General features: G+C 39.7%; 1 protein-coding gene across 15 annotated transcripts in view; it reads right to left on the reverse strand.

The window, feature by feature from the left end:
• MAGI2 (membrane associated guanylate kinase, WW and PDZ domain containing 2) overlaps nucleotides 1-20,625 on the reverse strand; it is a 739,872-nt gene that overhangs the window by 11,697 nt on the left and 707,550 nt on the right. For 12 of the 15 annotated variants that reach the window (XM_057422529.1, XM_057422525.1, XM_057422520.1 and 9 more), the window contains one exon: nucleotides 11,589-11,727. In XM_057422529.1, coding sequence (XP_057278512.1) covers nucleotides 11,589-11,727 — 139 coding nt within the window. Of the gene's footprint in view, nucleotides 1-5,660; nucleotides 5,772-11,588; nucleotides 11,728-20,625 lie in introns of all 15 variants that reach the window. The other 3 variants (XM_057422526.1, XM_057422528.1, XM_057422527.1) reach the window with 2 other exon arrangements.

A 20,625-nucleotide genomic window follows, 5' to 3' on the forward strand; every position in this document is an offset into this window, starting at 1 on the left:
CACAACTAAAATGGGTGTTAACAGTAGGCATCACACCATGTCTGGTCAATAAATAGCTGTCATTATTAAAGGTATGTAGATAATATAAAAAAAAAAATTAATAAGTGAGAAATTTGGAGCATATTGACTGTGTATGAAATGCCCCTAGAAAGGCACTGAGCATTGGTGGTTCCCACTTAAGATCTCAGCAGGATCTTAAGCAAAACATGGAACTTGATTTGAAGGCATCCTTATTTACAAAGCTCATGAATAGATATTCTTGTACTGCTTAGGGTAAAAGCTGCAGAATTAGTTTAGTCTCTCTTTAGCAAACTTTTCAGACTGGCAGCTGCTGAGCACTGAAGGTGCAGAGCTGACCCTGGGACCATGCTTGCTGTCAGGGCTGTTGTGGTATCTGGTATCTTTTGGATGATGAGACAATTTTCTGTGAACACTGTATAATGAGATGTATGTGCATGAATAAACGAATGTCACATTGTAAAATTTATGTTCTACTAAGTAATTACAAACTACATGTCATTAGAAAACAGAGATGTTTAAGGTTCTGGGTTGCATATGTGTTCCTGTAACTTAACAAAATGCAAGTTACCTCATGCTGTCAAAGTAAAAAAAAATCATTTAATTTTCTTAATCATTTTTCTTTTCCCAAGAAAGAAGTAAAAAGCTATAAGAAATCTGTCAGAGGCTGTGAGTTCTGCTAACCTCTCCCTTTGGACAGGTCACAAAGCATCAACCAGGTACTGCATCACTGGATGGTGGAGTGAGAAGGGCAGAGGCAGGATCAACTGCAAGTCCTGCTATGGGCCAAGCTTGCCTTCCCCTCTCTAGTGATTGCAATAACGGGTTTTTATGTCACTCTCTATGTGACTGCTTAGAGTAATCAAATTTCCGGTGCCAATGACGAGAGTCATCAGAAGCCTACGTTAGCTTAATGTAGTCTTGGGCATCATAACATCAGGCCGCTGGCAAAGCTTTTCTCATACAGCTTGATTGCCTCTTCTTGTATTTTTTATCACTTTTTGTACTTTCATGGCTGTGCTTTTGTCCCTAAAAGAGCTTTTTAGTTGTTTACGGATTCTTTTGAGCAAGCTAAAAAGCTCGACTTTTTCACCTGGATAATCACAGCTCAGTTAAAAGTTCATGTGAATGAGTCCAAAGCCGTTGTATCCCAAGTTCAACTGACATTCTTAGAGATGGAGTCTTTGTCAGGAGGTATGAAGATAAAATGTTCATGTTCATGTCAGCAGTTTCTAGATCCTTCTGAAAAGTATCAAATTTGACCTCGCCAAATCACTGTTTACCTAAACATGTAGATGAATGGCTCTCCTCTCCTGTAGGGAAATGCATGCCACTGCAGAAAACTGACTGTACTGAAGAGATTGCCAAGCGCTGGAATAGGCTGCCAGGGGAAGTGGTTGACTCACTGTCCCTGGAGGTATTTAAAAGATGCATAGATATGGCATTTAGGGACATAGTTTAGTGGTGGACTTGGCAGTGCTGGGTTAACAGTTGGACTCGATGATCTTAAAGGCCTTTTCCAACCTAAATGATTCTATAATTCAATATGGAACCCATTTTAGATCTCTTGGAGTCTAGCCACTGAAGCAGTTGCTGCGCAACCTTCGTGATGAGAATTATTGGGCCAGGTCACAGGAATAACAGTTTGTGCCTTCATCCTGTTCTCTTTGATACGTAGCTCTGTATCATGAGGAATAATCTCTGATTAACAACAAGTTGAAGTGATGCAGTCTTGTTATTAAGTGGGGGCCGACTGCAAATTTGCAAATGAGAGGGACCGCAAAATGGGCATCAGGAGAGGAATTTTACTGGACATCTTGCTGCAATAGCAGAAGACTGGACTTAATCCTATAGCAAACTGCAAAGACAGGATAAGTGCTGCTAAATTCCCATTTTTCCTATTTATCTGGATTACATGAAGAAAGGAAAAAGCAATGCTGTGGAGACAGAGGGATGGCTGAATTCTTTAAGCCCTGTATTTTGGGTGCTTATCTTCCAGTATTGTCAACTGGATGGAAATACAGGAAGCTACCAAAAAAAAGTTAAAAAAAGATTTGTGGATGGGACTTTTCCCTTCTTTGGCTGCCAAGTCTGCTTGCCAGTTTATGTGAACAAAGCCAGGGATAATGTTTGTTCATCTGTTTTATTCACTGTAGTTTATCTGTAATTATCTACACTTTACATTATATTAGTTAATCTACTCCAGAATATTATATTATAATGAGCCTTAGTAATAAGAGAACTTTCTCTACAGTCTTATTAAATCTCTGCTCAGATGTGGGGGGACACTGCCAATTTTTGGTGTGGATTATAATGCATGTGGATTAGTGAGGTTCTGCTTTAATAATAATAATACTGAGTAGTTCACTCTGATTTTTAATCTTTAAAGTGCTTTTCAAGCATTAAATAATTAATGCCCATAACACTCCCATGAGATCAGTAAGCAAACATTACTATCCCCATTATACAGATGGGGAAGCATGGGTTAGAGAATTCAGCTGGACTGGCCAAAGCCACTGGGAGTGTAATAGCCAAAGCAATGTTTTAGGACAATGGAAAGGCCTCAGTGGTTTTTGTATTTGAAAAATAAGGAAAAGTTATCACTTCCCTGGAAGCTTAAAACTGAACTCATTGCCACAAACCTGAAAATGTCTTCCCATGTGTCTGACTTTCTTTCAAGACTGTGTTTTTTATTTCTAGACCAAAGGATACCTATGTAAAAGGTCTACATCTTTTAAAATAGCAGTCTGCTGTAAGACAGAAATAACTATACGCACCCACATACACATACACGTACACTGGTATTTAACAGAAGGATGTTCTACCTTCCTGCCAGCTGCTACGTATTTATGAAATACTAACAGGTTTGTAAAGCAAATTTTAATATTCAATTTTTTACCCATAGCAATAAAGCAGCTAGAACCTTTGGGAGCCCATATTCATATTGCCTGATATTTTTAGACTAATATTATTAACCAGTATATTGATTCCATTGATTCATTTGGTTAGCCTGCCTTTTTTTTTTCCCCTTTTGCATACCACAAGCTCCTGAAATTAAGTTGATATTGCTAGAAATAAGAAGGTGGCATTGGAAATGCAGCAGGAATATGAATGAATGCATTTCCACCAAGGCGGTCACAGAAATAACGGCTACTTTTCCAAAATGGCTATTGATTTTTGCTCTCACATCAGAGGAATGATGGATGGGGTAGTTCAGGTTTCAATTAACACCCAACCTCAGCTCTAGGGATTTATAAAATGAGCACTGAAAATAGAATGAATTGGATTATCTGATCAGTACTCTGGACAGGTAGGAGTATCTGGCTTAAATGTATAGACCAAGATGATTTAGCCATTTATTAGACAAACATAAAAGCTTCAGCATACTGAGTTAAAGAACTAGAAACATGCAGTTTGCACCTGACTGAAGATTTCTGAAGGATTTAACTGTATTCAAACAATGAATTCACAGTATAAGCTCTAAATTTTTCATCTATTTTTGCACATATAAATGCAGGGGTCACTAGTAAGGGCTACCAAACCCACGGTACATGAAAGCATTGGATTTTATCACTGGATGTACTTTCTAAACCATCTTCTAGCATCTGCACTTCTCCTGTGCTATATCTAACTTTAAGTAGGCCTGCTGATCATCTCCCATAAGTGATTACTTATACAAAATGGAACAATTCCTGCGGGAGAAATGCAGACTGTGATACGATGTTACGGTAGGGGCCTAAGGCATTCTAGAATGGTTAATGTATCTGCTCTGCCTCAGGAAATTTGACTTTAACTTGGTCAGTACTCTAACAAATGGTAGCAGGGCCACAGTTTTGGTTGGGAAAAGCCCCACTGCAAAACTGGTTCTTTGTGAAAATCCTTCTCCTCAAAACTCTTTCATTAAAAACATGTGAAATGGAAACATTTTATAACACATATATTTTCTTTTGACCTGATATGACTTGTTTACCAACTAAGTATTTCAGTTTTGGTGTTGACACAAGCTAAATTGCTTTTGATTTTCTTTATACATTTTACTATGAAAAAAAATCTGTCCTCATACTTGCTGCCAAATAAATAATCAGAACCATTCACAGCTGAGTGACTGTGCAAAACTAACTTTAGCTATATCTATAGAGGATTTACACTTCTACTTATTTCAGGAAAAAAAGACTTATTTCCTGTGTCATTATGCTATAGGAGGAAAAATAAAGTTAAGGCATAGAAAGTTGTGGAGATACAGATTTTTTTTATATATATATATATATATATATATATATATATAAAACACTTGTGGTAGAACTGCAGTTCACTGAACTTCCTAAGTTTGACAACTGGGACTTGCAAAATGGTCCAAATATCAGTCCAAATTTTTAACCTCATGATCTCTGAATGACCTCTAGTGAAGAACACAAAGCAGAAGTAAGGTGGGAATGAAAGGAATAGTGCAATTCAGATTTCTACACAATGAAGGAACTTTTTTGTCGCTAGGTCTCCGATGGTAACATACATACTTGAACTACATGGGTACAATATCAAATGGCCTCTACATGTGTCCAGCTCTGCACTAGCAAAGTATAGGGACATGTTTGTGTTCAAACATTTCTTATATATAGACACAAATTGGAAACAGGCTGTAACTGGAAACACATATAAGCAATTGATTAGATTATTCAGATTTGCATGCACAAGACTGTTAACTTTAGCACAGCTTAATGCCTGGGTGCTGGGGGCAGGAATACTGTGGGCTTCACACTGGAGGAGCTGCTTGAAGCTCATAGGCTAAGAGGATACTTTTGGGTATAACTTGCTTGCTACTTCCAATCTGCCTACTTAAAAAGTGTGGGACTGGCTTTAGAACTTCAGCAAATATGTACTACAATAAATACTACATTGTGCAAAGTCAATAGCAGACAGACTGGATGCACCTGAACACTTCTGTGATGGCAGAATAAAAGTTTAAAAAAAAATAAAAAAGGCAAAAATAAGTTTTTCTTCTCCTTTGCTTTCCAGGTATCATTTCTGGGCCATGACTCTGTATTACAAATTTGATGTATCTAAACAATCTGTGCAGTTGGATCTGATTTATGAAGAAAACAGCTTGAAATCAAGTGCAAAGTGCTATGTGTAAATTCAGCATAACCACTGAGTTTAAAAAACTAATATCTCCTTGCAGCATGTTCCAAAAAGTCTTCAATTTTACGTTATTTCTTCAAGAGGCTGCGCATGAACATCATTTGTGATCAGCATCTAAATTCCACCTTCCCGTTGCTAATATTTTTCCAAGCCAAGTACCATAAGGAATAGGGAAATTCTGGCTTTGATTCTCAAATTTTTAAGATTTTCTACCTGAAAAGTCATACTCAGAGGATAAGTTTTTGTCATGAGAAAAATTAGATTTGGCAGACCTCTGGCTGTGTTTCTGTAGTAGCAGCAGTGCAACATGAAGAAACAGTTATTTGGATATTAAAAGACATTTGTAAAATGCATAGCTGCTTTCCTAGCTAAGATAATTGGTTATGAAAGAAAAGTCGAGTACTGTAGAAACTATTAAGTGAGCTAGAATGCAAGAGAAAGTTGCACAACAGTTGTGAGAAACAAAAGAGTATTAGAAAGATAATATACATGCAGAGTTTACAAACCGTGTCTTTAGGGTGGCCCAATAAGTAGAAATATGGGGACCCATGCTTGTCACTTTTCATGCACATGGAGAGACTGGAAGGTACCATTCCTAAAGGAAGGGGAGGAACAGCCTAGGACCAATCATTAGAATTAACAGAACCAGTGACATACAGATATTTTACTATTGTTAGAGCAGAGAATTCTTAGTAAGTTTAGAACAACTTAGTAAAACATGTTACAGGAATGAAGTATTTCTGTAAAGCTAAGACAAATAAGCATGCTGTAAGTCTAAATATTAGTGAATGACTGAAACTACTGTGCATATATATATTCAGGACGTAGGATCACCTGGGCTACAGATGTGGAGTACATCTTGAGGTGCTTGCTGAAGGAGTCATAAAAAAATCAAAAGTAAAGGGCAGAATTGTGCCCATTTATTTGTATGAAAAATCCTTGTATTGGTATCAACTCTGACATTTTTTGGTTTTGTTGGTGGGATAGTGCTGAAACACGAGCTCGGAGTTTCTTCAAGCCCCTTCAAAAATGACTTACTACTAAGTAACTAATAGCTTTTATCTGTTAACTAGCAATTACTTTATGTATACTGAAACTTCACTTTTTGCATACAGAAATCTTCCCCCCTAACACAGCCAAAACTGAACCTAAAACTCTAGTTCTGTAAATTCACCCAAATGTCATGAACCCATGGGGTGAGTTTTGTACACAATTTAGTGTTTTGTGAAGCAACAGAGGTTTAAAAAATGCACAACCCCAAGACATGTCTTATAATGAAGTCAAACAAGGCTGGAGAGAGAGGGAAAGAACCACTGTTGTGTAAATCCATAAAGCATCAACCAACCCCCATGGCACCAATTCCTTGTTCACCAAACCTCAGTGATCCTGGTTCTTGTGGTTCTGCCTGTGTTAGCATCACAGTATGACCTAACACACTCAGGGACAGATCCAGATTTCCGAAATAGGACAATGGAAAAGTTTTCCAAGATTTCAGTATGAAACTGGCTGGAGTTTCTAAAACTTACACCTTTCTGCAGGAGCTCTTAAGCAACTTTAAGTGAAAAACTCCCCAACTTGACAGAAGGGATGATTTTGAAGTCCTGCTGTGAAAGGAGGAAGGAAACCTAATTAGTTTTCTCCTACATGTTACTCAGAGGTGAAACTCAGTGTTTGTGCTCCCTCTGCAGTGTCAGACAGAAAGCATTTGGGGCAAGAGGTTGTGCCTTGCTGGAGGAATGGAGTCTGCCTACAAGTGCCAACTGTGCCTCAGCCTCCTCCACCTTTACACCCTGTTTGCAATTATTTCATTTTATGTTTAATTGCTCTCACATACTTCTAGGAACTTATATATTGTAATGTAGCTTTTTAGTAATGAAAGCTCCAGTTATGAAAGGCTAGGAACAGTAAAACAGAAGCAGCAATCTGCAGGACTGCTGGGACTGAGAATGAAACATCCCAGGCTTTCCTAGGGACCTTCCTACACAGGTATTTAGAGAAAGCAGTGGTTGTTCTTATAAAAAGCTGTGGCTTCCTGGGGCTGATCCATCATTAGAATTAACTTGCTTCTTGCAGAACTCATTGCTGGATGGAGAGGCTGTGATTTGTTAGTTTTACTTAATATTTAATGTTACTATTTTGGGATTTTGTGAGCAGTTTTGCCTTTAGGGATGGATGCTTCTTCATCCTAATGTTTGGCTGTGCAATGTATGTGTCCTTCTCATGGTGCTTATATAGCTATGACTATGTTCTGAAATACATGAGCATCTGTAACTAGGCTTCCACAGTGTGAGCGCAGAGTTTTAGAAGTACTGCGCACCCTGTAGCTCCTGCAGAAGTCCGGAACCTTGCAGGTTACACTGGGAATTAGGCAGCTGTTGCAAAAAAAATCTTGGTCTGTCATCCTACTCAAATCGTGTTTAATGCCAGTCTGAGAAGTGCTCCGTGCTACAGTGATGACTGTGGGCTGTGGCCTGTGACATGTATGAAACCTCAAGCTCCCTCCAGCCAGGCTCCCTGAGCAATAAGTACTTTCTGTACTTTTAGTCTTTTTTGCACAGTAATAAGATTTCTTGCTATGACTTGGTTCTTTGGAGAACACGGCAGACTATTTCCCGTGAATCATGATGCTGATGTTCTTTGGGTTTCAATGAGCTGTGGTAATTCCCCTTCAGTGGAAGCACAGCTCCTCTGGCTATCCTTATCCTCAGCAAACATGTTCTGATATGCTGGGTGATAAAACATCTGTTTTCTAAGCTTCTTCTGTTACACCCTGCTGTGAAATCAGCTATCGTTTTGGAGCATTAATCATATCTGTGCTCCTTCCCATATATTCTGATGTTGCCTTGCATGGTATGAGGGGATTTCTCCCTCTGAAGTGCTTTGGGGTCTTTGGCATTTATTTTCAAGCAAAATCAGCAGCTGGAGTTGAGGTAAAGGATGCATTTGCAACACACTTTATATCTTCCCCTCGGTTTGCATAGTGCTTTAGCTCAGCCAGAATTTTCTGAGATGTTCTTGCAGGGACAGATTTCCAGGCATGGAAATCAGCACAGCCTGACATAACTCATTCAGGAGATTTACATCCTCCCAGGAGCTTGTTCTTTGTTTCTTCACTGAGTGCTTTCTTCTTTTCAATACATATTCTTTTCTTTCACTGATCACTTTCTTACTATTGATGATTTTTTCTTAACACTGCTTTTACTTATGTCAATCACATCACCAAACAGTGATATTTCTTGCAATTAAATATGGACCGTCATATTTGGTACTAACAGAAACATAGCTCTGGAACTGAAAAAGCATTGATCATATTGTACAAGAAAAATGAAAAAGTTGAGGATGGAGAGACAATAATGTGACAGTTTTTTGCTGGTCGGTTTTAGGTCATTCTAGCTAAGATTCCTTCTTTTTAACACTGTGAGTCTGACCACCACTGCTGCTGGAAAGGTCTTTAAACACAGCATTACTACAAGTGACTTGGGATGTCCCTGACCATTTTGCTTGTCAGGGACTTGAGAGACAATATCCAGGAGAGGACCATGGTACACATGTTCTGTGTTTATATTTCTCTCTAGGCTTCTGCTATACACCACCATTGCAAGCCAGACACCAGCTCAGTCCTCTAGCCTTGCATTTTTATACTTGACTAAATCTTATTTCCCACTCATGGTCTCCGGAGATGAACCCTAATGAGAATAAGAAATATTTCTGACATGTGCTTGGTAAAAAAAAAAAATTAATCCAACCCCCCTCCCCCCCCCCCAAAAAAAAAAAAGATTATTTCAGTCAAAAAACAGCTAATTAGAATTGTTACACCTAAACCGTGCAATTCTAGTGGGAAGAAGAGGGAACTAAGTATTGACTAGTGTATCTGCTGTCCTCAGGACCACTTTGTCCTCAAGCTTACTGCCACAATCTTCTCTGCATTCAGTTTCTCATTTGGAAAGTATGTTCTTCCTGGGGGTCTCTGTCATTAATACTCTGACACATGCGAGATCTGGCCTTCTCAAGACATGCCCTTTGGTTTTAATTGTTTCTGCTTGTTAATTTCTGTTTTTAATTTCCCAAGCATCCTGCTGTTGGTTTTATGTGCACCTTTTGTTTATTCTTAGAGTATTTCTCACTGCTTTGGGAAATGACTTAGGGAGGACTTTAATATCTGAGTTAATTTCAACAGGTATCTTCTTATTTTGCTTCCATTCCGCCTGCAGCCTGGATACAGCACTAACATTTCTCTGCCTGTGCAATAACACTCTGCCTATGTTATCCTTTGCCAAGATGTTATCCTTTGTTGTGATGTTTCCTGTAGGTTATGTGTACAAAGTACACATGTGTGCAAAGTAACTCATGAACACTTTTACTGCTGTTTCTGTACAGTAGGACAACACAGCTTTCAAGCACAGTCAGTTCTCCTCTTGTACGGAGGTGTAAGCTGGGGATGCAGCTAGGAAATGATCTTATTAAACAGTGCTTCTTTGTAGCAGCTTTTATTTCACAGTAATCTGCATTTTTACACAACTAATGCTAAGCATTCTAAGTGGAGAGCATAGCTGTAAACAGTCCTGTGAAGTCATCTTGTTTCTTTCTGCTAGCAGTATAGAATGTGTGCAGATTTGTAGTGGTTTATCTGCATTTTCTACTCATATTCTTCTGGGGAAGGGAAGGCTGGTGACATTTACCCCTTTCGAGAGATATCTTTTCCCAAAACAATGCTATTTACACTAAACTTTTTCTTACATCTATTTACATTTTCTTACAATTCTGGAATAAGGTACAGATTTATAAGATTTATTTTGGATTTTTCATAAACCTAGATGTAAGTGCCATCCAGAACTGGGATCTTAAGAAAGTCAGATTTGGAATGGGTCTGAACTGCAATCAATTCCTTGCTCATAACAGCCTCCTGTGAACCCCTCTTAGATTAAACTTTTCTGAGGAACCAGAGAAATGCTGGTATATAGTTCTGCTATTTGAGAAGGATTATAACCACTATAGCAGTCCAGGACTTTTATTTGTTCTTTCATTAAAATGGATGTACCTCTCCCTTACAACAGTGTTGAGGAGGTGATCTGAATCTCTATTGGAGGTCCCTCTGGAAGGATTATGTACTGGTTAAAGCTGGTATTAAATGTCTTAGGACTGATTTATCATAATCTCTAAAAGGCATTTTGGCTTTGCTCCTACTCACCAAAAGTATAACTCACTAACTTTATCACCAGATGAGTGGGCTAGGGCCCATCTTGCTGCCCTTATTCAAAAGGTCTTGAAAGCTGGAAACGAATGCTGCATACACTATCCCGAGTATTGCCTCAGAATTGGCTCTAGTTTAGGTAAGAATATGGTGCAATTGCCATATATACTGACATCTAGCAAAGTGCTGACTTTCAGTGGAGCTGACTTCAATGTCTCTAAGAAGGTAATGAATTTCTGTTGCTAACAAAGACTGATCTGAACCTTCAGTTAAGCCTAAGTATTACTCTGAAATTTCATATGCTACTGCAACTTCTGATTCTAATGGGAAATGATGCTGGAACATCGAAAGTAACAACACTAGAAAAGTTTAATAGAGTTTTGGATCTCGTAGCATAAAGAAATCATGGAATTTTCATTTCCTGCGAGATTTCAGGCCCAGCTGTGCACGTCACAGAACTTATGTAAATATATGACATTGTCACACCATACTCTACAGTAAGCCCTGATTTCAATTTTTAAAAAGGGCTTTTTGTCTTTGAAATTACCTTTGGATAATTTATTTTTACTTCTTGTCATTTCAGTAGTGAAAGAAGGCCTCTATACTGTCTACATGACTCACATTTTTTAAATACTCAAAAAAGTCTCAGAAGTCCCTCTGAAACAAAACATGAGAAGAATGGATTCCTCTTTCTCACCACAATGAGCAAAGTCTCCTTTTTTATTCAGAGTTGTCTTCTACTTGATCATCTGTGTATATTGTCAGAGATAATGTAACGAGTGAGGTTGTCAAAGAAGAAAGTATGCTCTTGTTAATGCTTTGACTTTAAACCTGAGCCACTCAATTGCATGGTAACGGGACCATCTGCTGCGATTCAAAATGTGCAGAGAAGTACCAACAGAGGAAGAAGAGAAAAGTTTATGGTCAAATCAGGAACTCCCAGCACACTCAGAGATGTCCCCTAAAGCGTTCAAAGTGCTTCCTCCAATGCACATCTTCTAAGCCATTGCCTGTGTCAGGAGGGCAGCAGACGACAGTGATGTACACACATACGGTTTTGAGCCAAGAAAATACTTAAATGTGTATAAGTTCACCTCGACTCAGGTAAGCACTTAAACCCATAGCTAATATGCCCCAGGACATTACAATATATAAATATCTGCAACTGCTACTTAACTCAAAAGCAGTAGAATTAATTCATAGAGGTTCATGCACATTGAAAAATGTAAAGATGAAAACCCACCATATTCTGGGACCTGTCCTGTTCCACGTTTCAACAACAGTCGCACTCTCCTGCCACCAGACTTGATTAGCTCTATTGCTCTGGCATGTGTCATGTCCCTTGTGCTTTCTCCATTGATTTCAATTATTTGATCTCCTACCTGTCAGGTAAGAAGAACATTGAGTCAGACAGAATTGCAGTAAAATGAGCATTTCAGAAATAGACATATTCAATGGATCACAGGTTACTTGAATGACAGACAGACACATCAAGGTAAATTTGTTCCTGTCTGTCTGAGGGATATTACTGGCAGATTAAATAACCTCCAAAGTGGATTCTGAATGTGGTATATCAAATGCTGCTCATCTTGTGCTGAAATCAGTGTAATGCATTTATCACTTGACTCATGTCTTTCTCACATAAAAGATTTTGTTTTGAATTGCTTGATGTGTTGGAGTCACTGGAAACATTATCTGTGCTACACCTTAACTGCCAGTGTTGTTTGGCCCCGAGAAGACCTTTGTTGAATATAACTTGCTTTTTTTATAGAGAAAAGAGAGGTTCAAAGCACAAAGATCCATCATTTCACAGAATAACAGAATCATTAGAGTTGGAAGCAACCTCTGGAGATCATTCAGTCCAAACTCCCTGCCAAGGCAGGGCCACCTAGAGCAGGTTACACAGGATGGTGTCCAGGTGAATTTTGAATGTCTCCAGAGAGGGAGATTTCACAACCCCCTGGGTAGCCTGTTGCCATGCTCTGCCTCAATGTAAAGAAGTTCTTCCTCATGCTGAGGTGAAACTTCTTGTGTTTTAGTTTATGGCCACTGCTCCTCATCCTGGAGCTGGGCACTACTGAAAATAGTCTGACACCATCTTCCTGGCACCTGCCTTTGAGATGTTTATATGCACTGAGATCCCCTCTCAGTCTTCTCTTCTCTAGACTGAACAGGCCCAGCTCCCACAATCTCTTCTCACAAGAGAGATGCTCCAGACCCCCGATCATCCCTGCGGCCCTCCACTGGACCCTCTCCAGTAGCTCCTTGTCTGTCTTGTACTGAGGAGCCCAGAACTGGATACAATACTCCAGATGTGGCCTCATCAGGGTTGAGTAGAGAAGGAGCATCATGTCCCTGGACTTGTTGCACCCAGGGTACTTGTCCTGGGTTTAGCAGTAGCAGTCAGTATTTCTCCTTCTTGGCAACTGGTGCAGCGTTGTGTTTTGACTTTCAGCCTGGGAACAGTGCTGATAACACTGATGTTTTTAGTTGCTGTTCGGTAATGTTTACCCTGACCAAGGACTTTGTGAGTCTCATACTCTGCCAGGGAGGAGGGGAAGCTGGGAGGAAGCAGAGACAGGACACCTGACCCAGGCTAGCCAAAGAGGTATTCCATACCACAGCACGTCATGCCCAGGGAGGTAACTGGGAGGGATCTGGAAGGGCATAGGTTCTTCTGGGTCAGGCTCATTTCGACGGGTGGTATCGTATTCTCTTCCCTTGTTATCTTCTCTTATCATTATTATCATTGGTGGTAGCAGCAGTGGTTTGTGTTATACCTTAGTTACGGGACCATTCTTATCTCAATCCGTGGGAGTTAACATTCTTTCGATTCTCCTTCCCATCCCTCCGGGAGCAGGGGGAGGGCAAAAAAGGAGGGCAAGAAGAGGGGGAGTGAGTGAATGAGCTGCCTGACTGGTTTTAAACCACGACAGTACTGTTGTCCCTCCTGGCCTCAAGGCCACAATGCCAGCAAATAGTCATCATACACCAGTACTCCCAGGTCCTTCTCAGCTGAACTGCTCTCTAGTAGAGAGAATCATTTGAATATCCGTATCTTGGTAATAAAGTTTCACACCAAAGTAAGGATAGTGCTATGGCACAGGACATGCATGAGTTCTTAGAAGAGTGTGCTTTGAACTATTTAGCCACAGAAAAAGTAAGCACAGCCCCTGGCTGAGCTGTCTAGTTAGAGCAGCCAACTCCAGTTAGAGCAGCTCTGAATATAGATTTCTGCCACTCATCTCCTGCCTGGCTTTTCAGTCAGAGTTAGCTTACTATTTTTCCACCTCTGCTTCTCCAGCTATAAAATGGGGCAGTGGTGTCTGCATCTACCATCCACCCCAATCTCCCTCCCAGCTTTGTCTCCTGCTGGGTTGTTTTGGTTTTGCTCTTCTCTCCATGAGAAGAGCTGGCTTTCAACACTGGAAACCTTCTCCATGACTAGGGGAGTTGTTGCTTTTTTGCGGTGCCTGGTCCCCATGGCAGACAGCACACGTAGGAAGTGGCAGCTGTACAGCTTGCTTGGTATTGCAATGTCACAGCTGCCACTTATCTTGTGAGAGAGTTAAACAAGCAACACGGGGAGGTGATATGTGAACCTCTCAGCAGCAGCACCATAGCCTTTGGAGCTGATGTTTTGCAGCTGCCTTGCAGAAGCCTCTCAGCCCCTTTGGATGGGTGACCCAGGTGAAGCCCAGCTTTAGAGCTGATCTCCTGGTGCTGATGGAGGTGCAGGTCCAAGTGATGGGCATCCAAGAGGGGTGTGGAAGGGTCTCAGGTGAGTGGGTTCAGCAAGCCTGTTTATCAGTGCCAGAAGAGCACATCTGCTTGGCAGGATCACACCTGCCTCAGTCTGCATCTCACCATGTGTATCAGCTACACTAAAATAACAATGCCTGTACATCCTAGAGAGGGTTTTAAGGAGGCTAAGCAGATTTCAAGATGATGGGCACTTCTTTTTCCTCTTACAAGCCCATCTTGACAAAACCAGCTCTTAGCTGGCCTTGGACATTGAAAAGTTTTCTGTTTTGTATGTTTTCTTTGCTACAATTGTGTTTCTGTCAACTAAAATTGTAATCCTTCAGAGGCTTCCCTTCCTTCCCAAGTTTGAAATATAGCATTTACCAAATAAGTGTGCATAATATGGAATGTCAACAAGAGTCCTAGCTTTAAAGAAAACTGGAGGGGATGTCAAGAAGTTATCTAGTCCCTGCTTTTGTTCAGAGACAGAAAGAATGCTACTAAAAGCCCTATGGTAGCATTTCTCAGTAGGAGCTCATACCTTCTCAATAGGAGTTGCCGCTTATTTTAAGAACTCCACCAGGATCCTGTATGCAATCTATGCCGGTACTTAACTAAAAAGCCATTGATCCGAATAAAACCTTTCAGCCTAGGTATCGCACTTTGTAAATGCTGTAGACTGAGCAGTGTGGGAAAAACATCAGGATTATTTCATGCAAAAGGGCTTATTTTTGCAGTGTGAATTTCTTCCTTAGAGGATTTTCTCTGTTAGAAAGAATACATTTGGTTATACCATGCAATAAGGATTTTTAGATACTTCTGATGGCCTCCAGGCTACAGTGACACACAGCACAGGAGCCCTATGCGTTATGGAGAGGTGTCACCCCGGTTTGGCCATGTGAGGCTGTCTGCATCACCTTGAGTTTTGGAGTGGCCAGTAGGATTGTAGGTAGTTCACACAGACCGAAAAATGGAAAAATCTCTCTGATGCCTTGTGTAACACAGACAGAAGATAGATACATAGCATCCCCACAAGGATACCGGTCAAGCCAAATGCAGACAAAATTCAACCTGTTTGGGAAAACATGTTTCTAAATGTCATGAAACAATTAAACCCTGTTAGAAATCCTATAAAAACAAGCCATGGACTATCCAGGCAATGTGACACGAAAAAGAGCTGTCTACCTTTGCAGAAGGTATTTAAAATGTTAGCATGTTCTGAGAGAAAAAGTGACAGATTAGATCAAATGAAGGAGGTGTTTTTAACACTTCTTGATAAATGGCCTTTAAAACGAGTACTGACAAAAGCTGTGCATGGCACGTACAGTCCTTCAAATAAAATCCTCTGCACTCTGGAGGAGAAAGACAGAGATTTTAATACAGTATAATATGTAAAAAGGTTAAGTTAATGTCACATTTTTCCCTTGCCGTTTGCATTTCTTCTGTTCTCATTGGTCAATATGGAAGAACTCTCTTGTACTAATGTAACCTTTTCTGTATTTCAGTGGATTAAAATATTTTTTCTTCTCTCTGGGGGCAGCACGTAGCTGATTTGATACTTCCTTTTATTATAAAATCTTACATGCAAATAACCTGGGAAAGCTTAAGAAAGGCCATCATCTTGCTTATGTGCCTGAAGGAGAGAAGAGTTCTGCAAAAATTAGGTGCTCTGAAATTTACATCAGAAAGTGTGAGACCCCAGATAAAATGAACAGTTGCAAGAGCAGCGGTTTAACTGTGTTCCATCCATTTGAGTCTCGTGGCTGACTGATGTATGACTGAATTATACTGCCTTTGCAGCACAAGCTCAGCTCTGATTAGATAAGAAAAACAACAAGGAAAGGAAATGCTAGCCTGAGAAAACCTTTAATTAGTCTTTACACTCACACCTGGGAAATTCATACAAAGAGAAAACCTTGACTGAGGAGTGGTTGCCCATGTGTCTAGTAAAGTACAAAGTCCTGTTCTTATTTTTTCTGCATTTAAAAGTTTATAACTTCCCCTTCCCTCCCTTTACTGATGTAGCTTCTTTTATATGAGAGGATACCATGCTGCATGCTTTCTCTCTGTCCAGGCATTCAAATTTGCTTGTGCTCTTGCCTTTTCTATTATGGAATAGATTTTCAGTTATTGTGGGGCTATTTCTGGCTTTTTTAAAATACAGTGATTGTTTAAGAAGAGTGTAAGTATAACCACATCTGGAAGAAGAACCAAGGTGAGGCTACAAGTAATGGTTAGCATAGAAACAGGTCTGAAAAGAATATAATTCCTATTATACGGGATCCTTATTACTCTTTTTTTTCAGGATTAAAAGTAGATTCCTGCAGTTTTATACCACTGACATTTCTCTGTACTTCTCTCTGGATCCTTTCAAGTCTATCCACAGTCTCCAAATTGGAGGTATTGCTAAGGTGGGCAGTAGGCTGAACAGATCAGAAATACAACATTCTTCCCAAGTGGAAGAAACACTTATTAATAACGTTCCCAGAATGAAACCTTTGCCTTTTTGTAACACATCAGATTTGCAACTCATGGTTAGCTTGGATTCCGGGATTATCCCCAGCTGTATTGGCTAGTCGGTTATCCCCCATTTCACATTGTACATCTGAATTCTCTGCCTTAAAGTGAGTGATTTTGACTGCTTTAGTTCATTCTGAAATCTAAGTAAATCCTTTTAAACCAACTAAACAATGATGTCTTGGCATCAGCAAATTTTATTTTATTATCTATCAGTAGGTCTCCAATTGTTAATGAAATTATCGAATCGAGCTGGTCTCATCCTAGGCCCCTCAGAAGCACACTTGTAATTTCACATCTGTAATTACTAATCAGGAGCAAACCATTCAGAGCAGCCTTTGAGAGGGATTATTTTCAGTTACAGTGATTCCACCTAGAATCTACCTCCCTGTTCTTTCCTGTACATTCTCCTTCCCCTTTTACCACAAAGAAATAAACATGAAAATCAGAAATAAGAAATTAAATTAGGCTGTTCTGGCAGGATTTGCTTTCCACAATTTACGTGCTGCTGGACGTTCTCAACTCTTTTGATAACTTGTCACAGATTATTTGAGAATGGAAGTTAAAGGAACTTTTCTTTATTATTCGGTTTTAAAAATACGGAATATGTTTTCCTTTCTTCAGTCTGCTACTAACCTTTTTCCTCCATGAATTCTTGGACATAATTACTAATAGTCTAGAAATTACCTTCTCTTAGGCATTGAGCATACACGAACATCAGCACATCCAGCACTCTTTTTTAAGCAGTTCTTTCTTTATTCTGATTTATATTAATTTCTCTTTGAATCTGATGTAAGTTTATGGTCCTTCTGAACATCTCACTGACGAGTGATACAAAGAAAGCACTGAATATTTCAGCTCTCTTCACATTCTCAGCAAACAATAGACCTTTTCCCATCCTTCATTTTTCTTTTAATATATTAAAGTTACTTTTTCTCGCTACCTTTTATACTTTCCTTGCAGACTGCTTGACAGTAATTCTGACACATTTGATCATCCCTCTGCATCTAGTGGGACATCAGCCACCTAACAGGTGTTGCAGCATCAAGCTTTGAATGTCTAAATCTTTTATTAGTGTGACCCTGTGGCATTAGCTCCTTTCATGCAAAGCGACACACTGGAATATTAGAGCATTGTTTTTAAGGCACATTTCAGCAAGCTGCCTTCTGTGGAGATATAAGGTTTGCAGATGAAACACCAAAATATTTTAAAAGATAAATCTCAATGTAGCAACATTATTGTTTTGTATGGCATTTAGGCTCTCTCTCATGTCACACTTCATGGACTTCACTTTTGTCAAGAAATTAACAGAAAAACCAGTTCCCCAGCTCTGGAGAGTTAGCCATCCCTAAAATACTACCTTCAGCTCCCATGCCATTCAGGCGCAGTTGTTTCATGACAGCCCAGAGTACTCATGCATCCTAATCAAGTTTTAAATCCACAAATACTAGGGAAAATGTTTAAGAGTGCAGCCCTTGAAGCCCCATATTTTAATCTCACGAAGCCACAGACCACCTTCAGCTTGTTGGCATAAACTTTAACTTGAAGGTGTCATGTTGTTACATGGGATTTGTGCGTGGAGCTGCAATGAATGTGTCCCTTTGCAAGGCTGGCAGCTGCTTGGTAGCAAGTCATGCAAAACAAATGGATGGACCCTTTCCCACTCCCAACAGGCAGGCACTGCATGGGACACCCCCGCAACTGGCATCAGCTCTGATTTGTAACCTTCCTGGCAGTCTTCAGCAAAGACCACAAACCCAGAGTGATGGAGCTCAGCACCCTTCAGACATTCTCACCAGTTTAAGGTTGAAGCATGTTGGCAAGCCAGCCTGGGAAGCTTGCACGGCTGCTGCCTGAGCTGTATTTGTTCTGCAGACACACGCTCTTTGCAGCTATGAATCTGGCAATTTTACACACATTAAATCTGCATTGTGTTTCTTTCTTCCTACAGAACATGGCCCTGGCTGAATTTCCATGCTGTTAGGACTAAATGCCTTCGCAAACTCAGTGGTTCTCCTCCTGACCTGATGGCATTTGATAAAGAGACTGCTCCTCTATTATATTCTTACAATATATAAACACAAAGTAAACATGGAATTCAACCCCCCCTTAATGTTTTAAAATTTGAATATTAATTATTTAAATTTAATTATGAAAGCAGTTTGTGTGCATGGGAAATGTCTCTTAAAAAAAAATCTGTTTCAGTTCAATTTAATCCAGATGCTCCATCCATGCGTAAGAACAACTGAGCTATAAAATTGGGCAGCACATTTTCTGTTAATAATGAGAAGATAATATTCCTCTGGAATGTTTAAGTGACATCACTATTGATAGGTTAATTAGAAAGAAAATTGTAAAGCTTCTCCAGATCATTAGAATAAAGTGCCTCTAGTACTTTGAGTTTATCTTCGGAGTCTTTGCTCTGGCCATATATTACAGTAATTATTACCTGTCTGGTTAAAAAAAGCCAACCATACATACAAACAGAATTTCAGAAACAGGCTAAATCAGAAGGAAATACATACAGTTTTAATGTAGCAAAGAGATTTTTCCTTGCTCAAATGTACATTTCAACTACTGATGATAGCCTTGGGTATGTTTGCCTCCCTCAGTGTGTAAGGAACAGTCTCTAAGCAGGTGTATAGTTACTGGTTGCACGAACTAAAATTAATTGTTCATGCACATTTTCATTCCATGTTAGATAGGGAAATCTAATGATAAAAGCAGCCTCAAATGATTTCTGCAGAGGGCACTGCTATCTGTCATTTTATTAATGCATTTTATAATTAAACCTCAGGAAAGAGACTAATTACACTTAATTCCTTTTATATGGGCATTCTATTTTTATAACAGAAACATTTTTTGCATATTATTTGTTGCTGTTGTAATTTTAATGAGTCCAAAAGGCTGAGAGATTGTCTGTACTTGAAGACTGAATAGTACGTTGGTGAATTTCCAAGTACTGTCAAGCCCTAATATCATTGCCTGGATTTAGGAACAGGCTGGATATCTGCTCTGCAAATTTCCTCAGAGCAGAGAATCTGTACTGCCTGGAAATCCCAGCTGTAATAAGTAGTCTGATGAAAGCCATGGGGTATTTCTAGTGTTAGACTCCCTTTGGTGAATTTTATACCGGAGCTTGGGTGTCTCAGTAAAGAGACATGGCATTTCTCTTTGGAGGAATTACACTAACATGTCCCATGCCACTTTTGAAGCAGCCACCCATGAAGGTTTAGTCACAAACTGTTTTTTTTTCTGTGGCCAACCAGCTGTTTAAGCATCTGTGGCTTCTTACCCTTGGAAATAACTGGGCCCTTTGCTCCCACAGAGATTCTCTCTTGCATCCTGCTCAAAAGGGGAGGGCACGTTGCAGGGAAGAGAAAGGCCATAGGACATGAGCTGAGCTGGTGCAGAGCAAGAAGTGGCTCTCACACCTTAGCAGGTGCTCTAGATGGTTTTTCTTTTCACTTTTTTGCCTTTTCTGGTGAGAGGCAGAAACATTAGAAGTGCTATTACAGAAAGAGCTTAGAAAGTGGAAGAAGTGCATGACTGAGTGTCTGCAGAGAATGGGGACTGTAGGAGAGAAATGGAGTTTGCAGTGGTGGGTGGCTAACAAAACAAAGTGGACTTCTGATACTACAGTAGACTTGATGCATTCTGCAACATTGCTGCAAAATAATCCACGTACATGTGAATGAAAGGTGTCAAAAAGAAAATTCATTATTTGAGTTACACTTTTTTTTTTTTTATATATAGAGCTAAGATGACTCTGTAGCATAATGTAATATTAAGAACATGTGCTACACCACTACATGGATGAGAAGCAGTAAAGGCTGTTAAGAAGGAAGAAGAAAATTTTCTGCTGTCTTCTTGATGGTCTCAGGCAGTTCCTATTAGGCAAAAGCAAGGCAAGTTCAAGATCTGACAAGCTGATTTTACAAATCCTACATAAAAGGCTGGGTATGGAGACTGCTTCATTCAAAGTTGCATCCAAACAGCTAAACTGAAAGAACATAAAG

The sequence above is a fragment of the Pezoporus wallicus genome, unplaced genomic scaffold (assembly GCF_028554395.1).
Source record: "Pezoporus wallicus isolate ANWC-B61680 ecotype Strahan unplaced genomic scaffold, APGP_CSIRO_Pwel_v1 contig_3058, whole genome shotgun sequence".
Lineage (NCBI taxonomy): Eukaryota > Metazoa > Chordata > Aves > Psittaciformes > Psittacidae > Pezoporus > Pezoporus wallicus.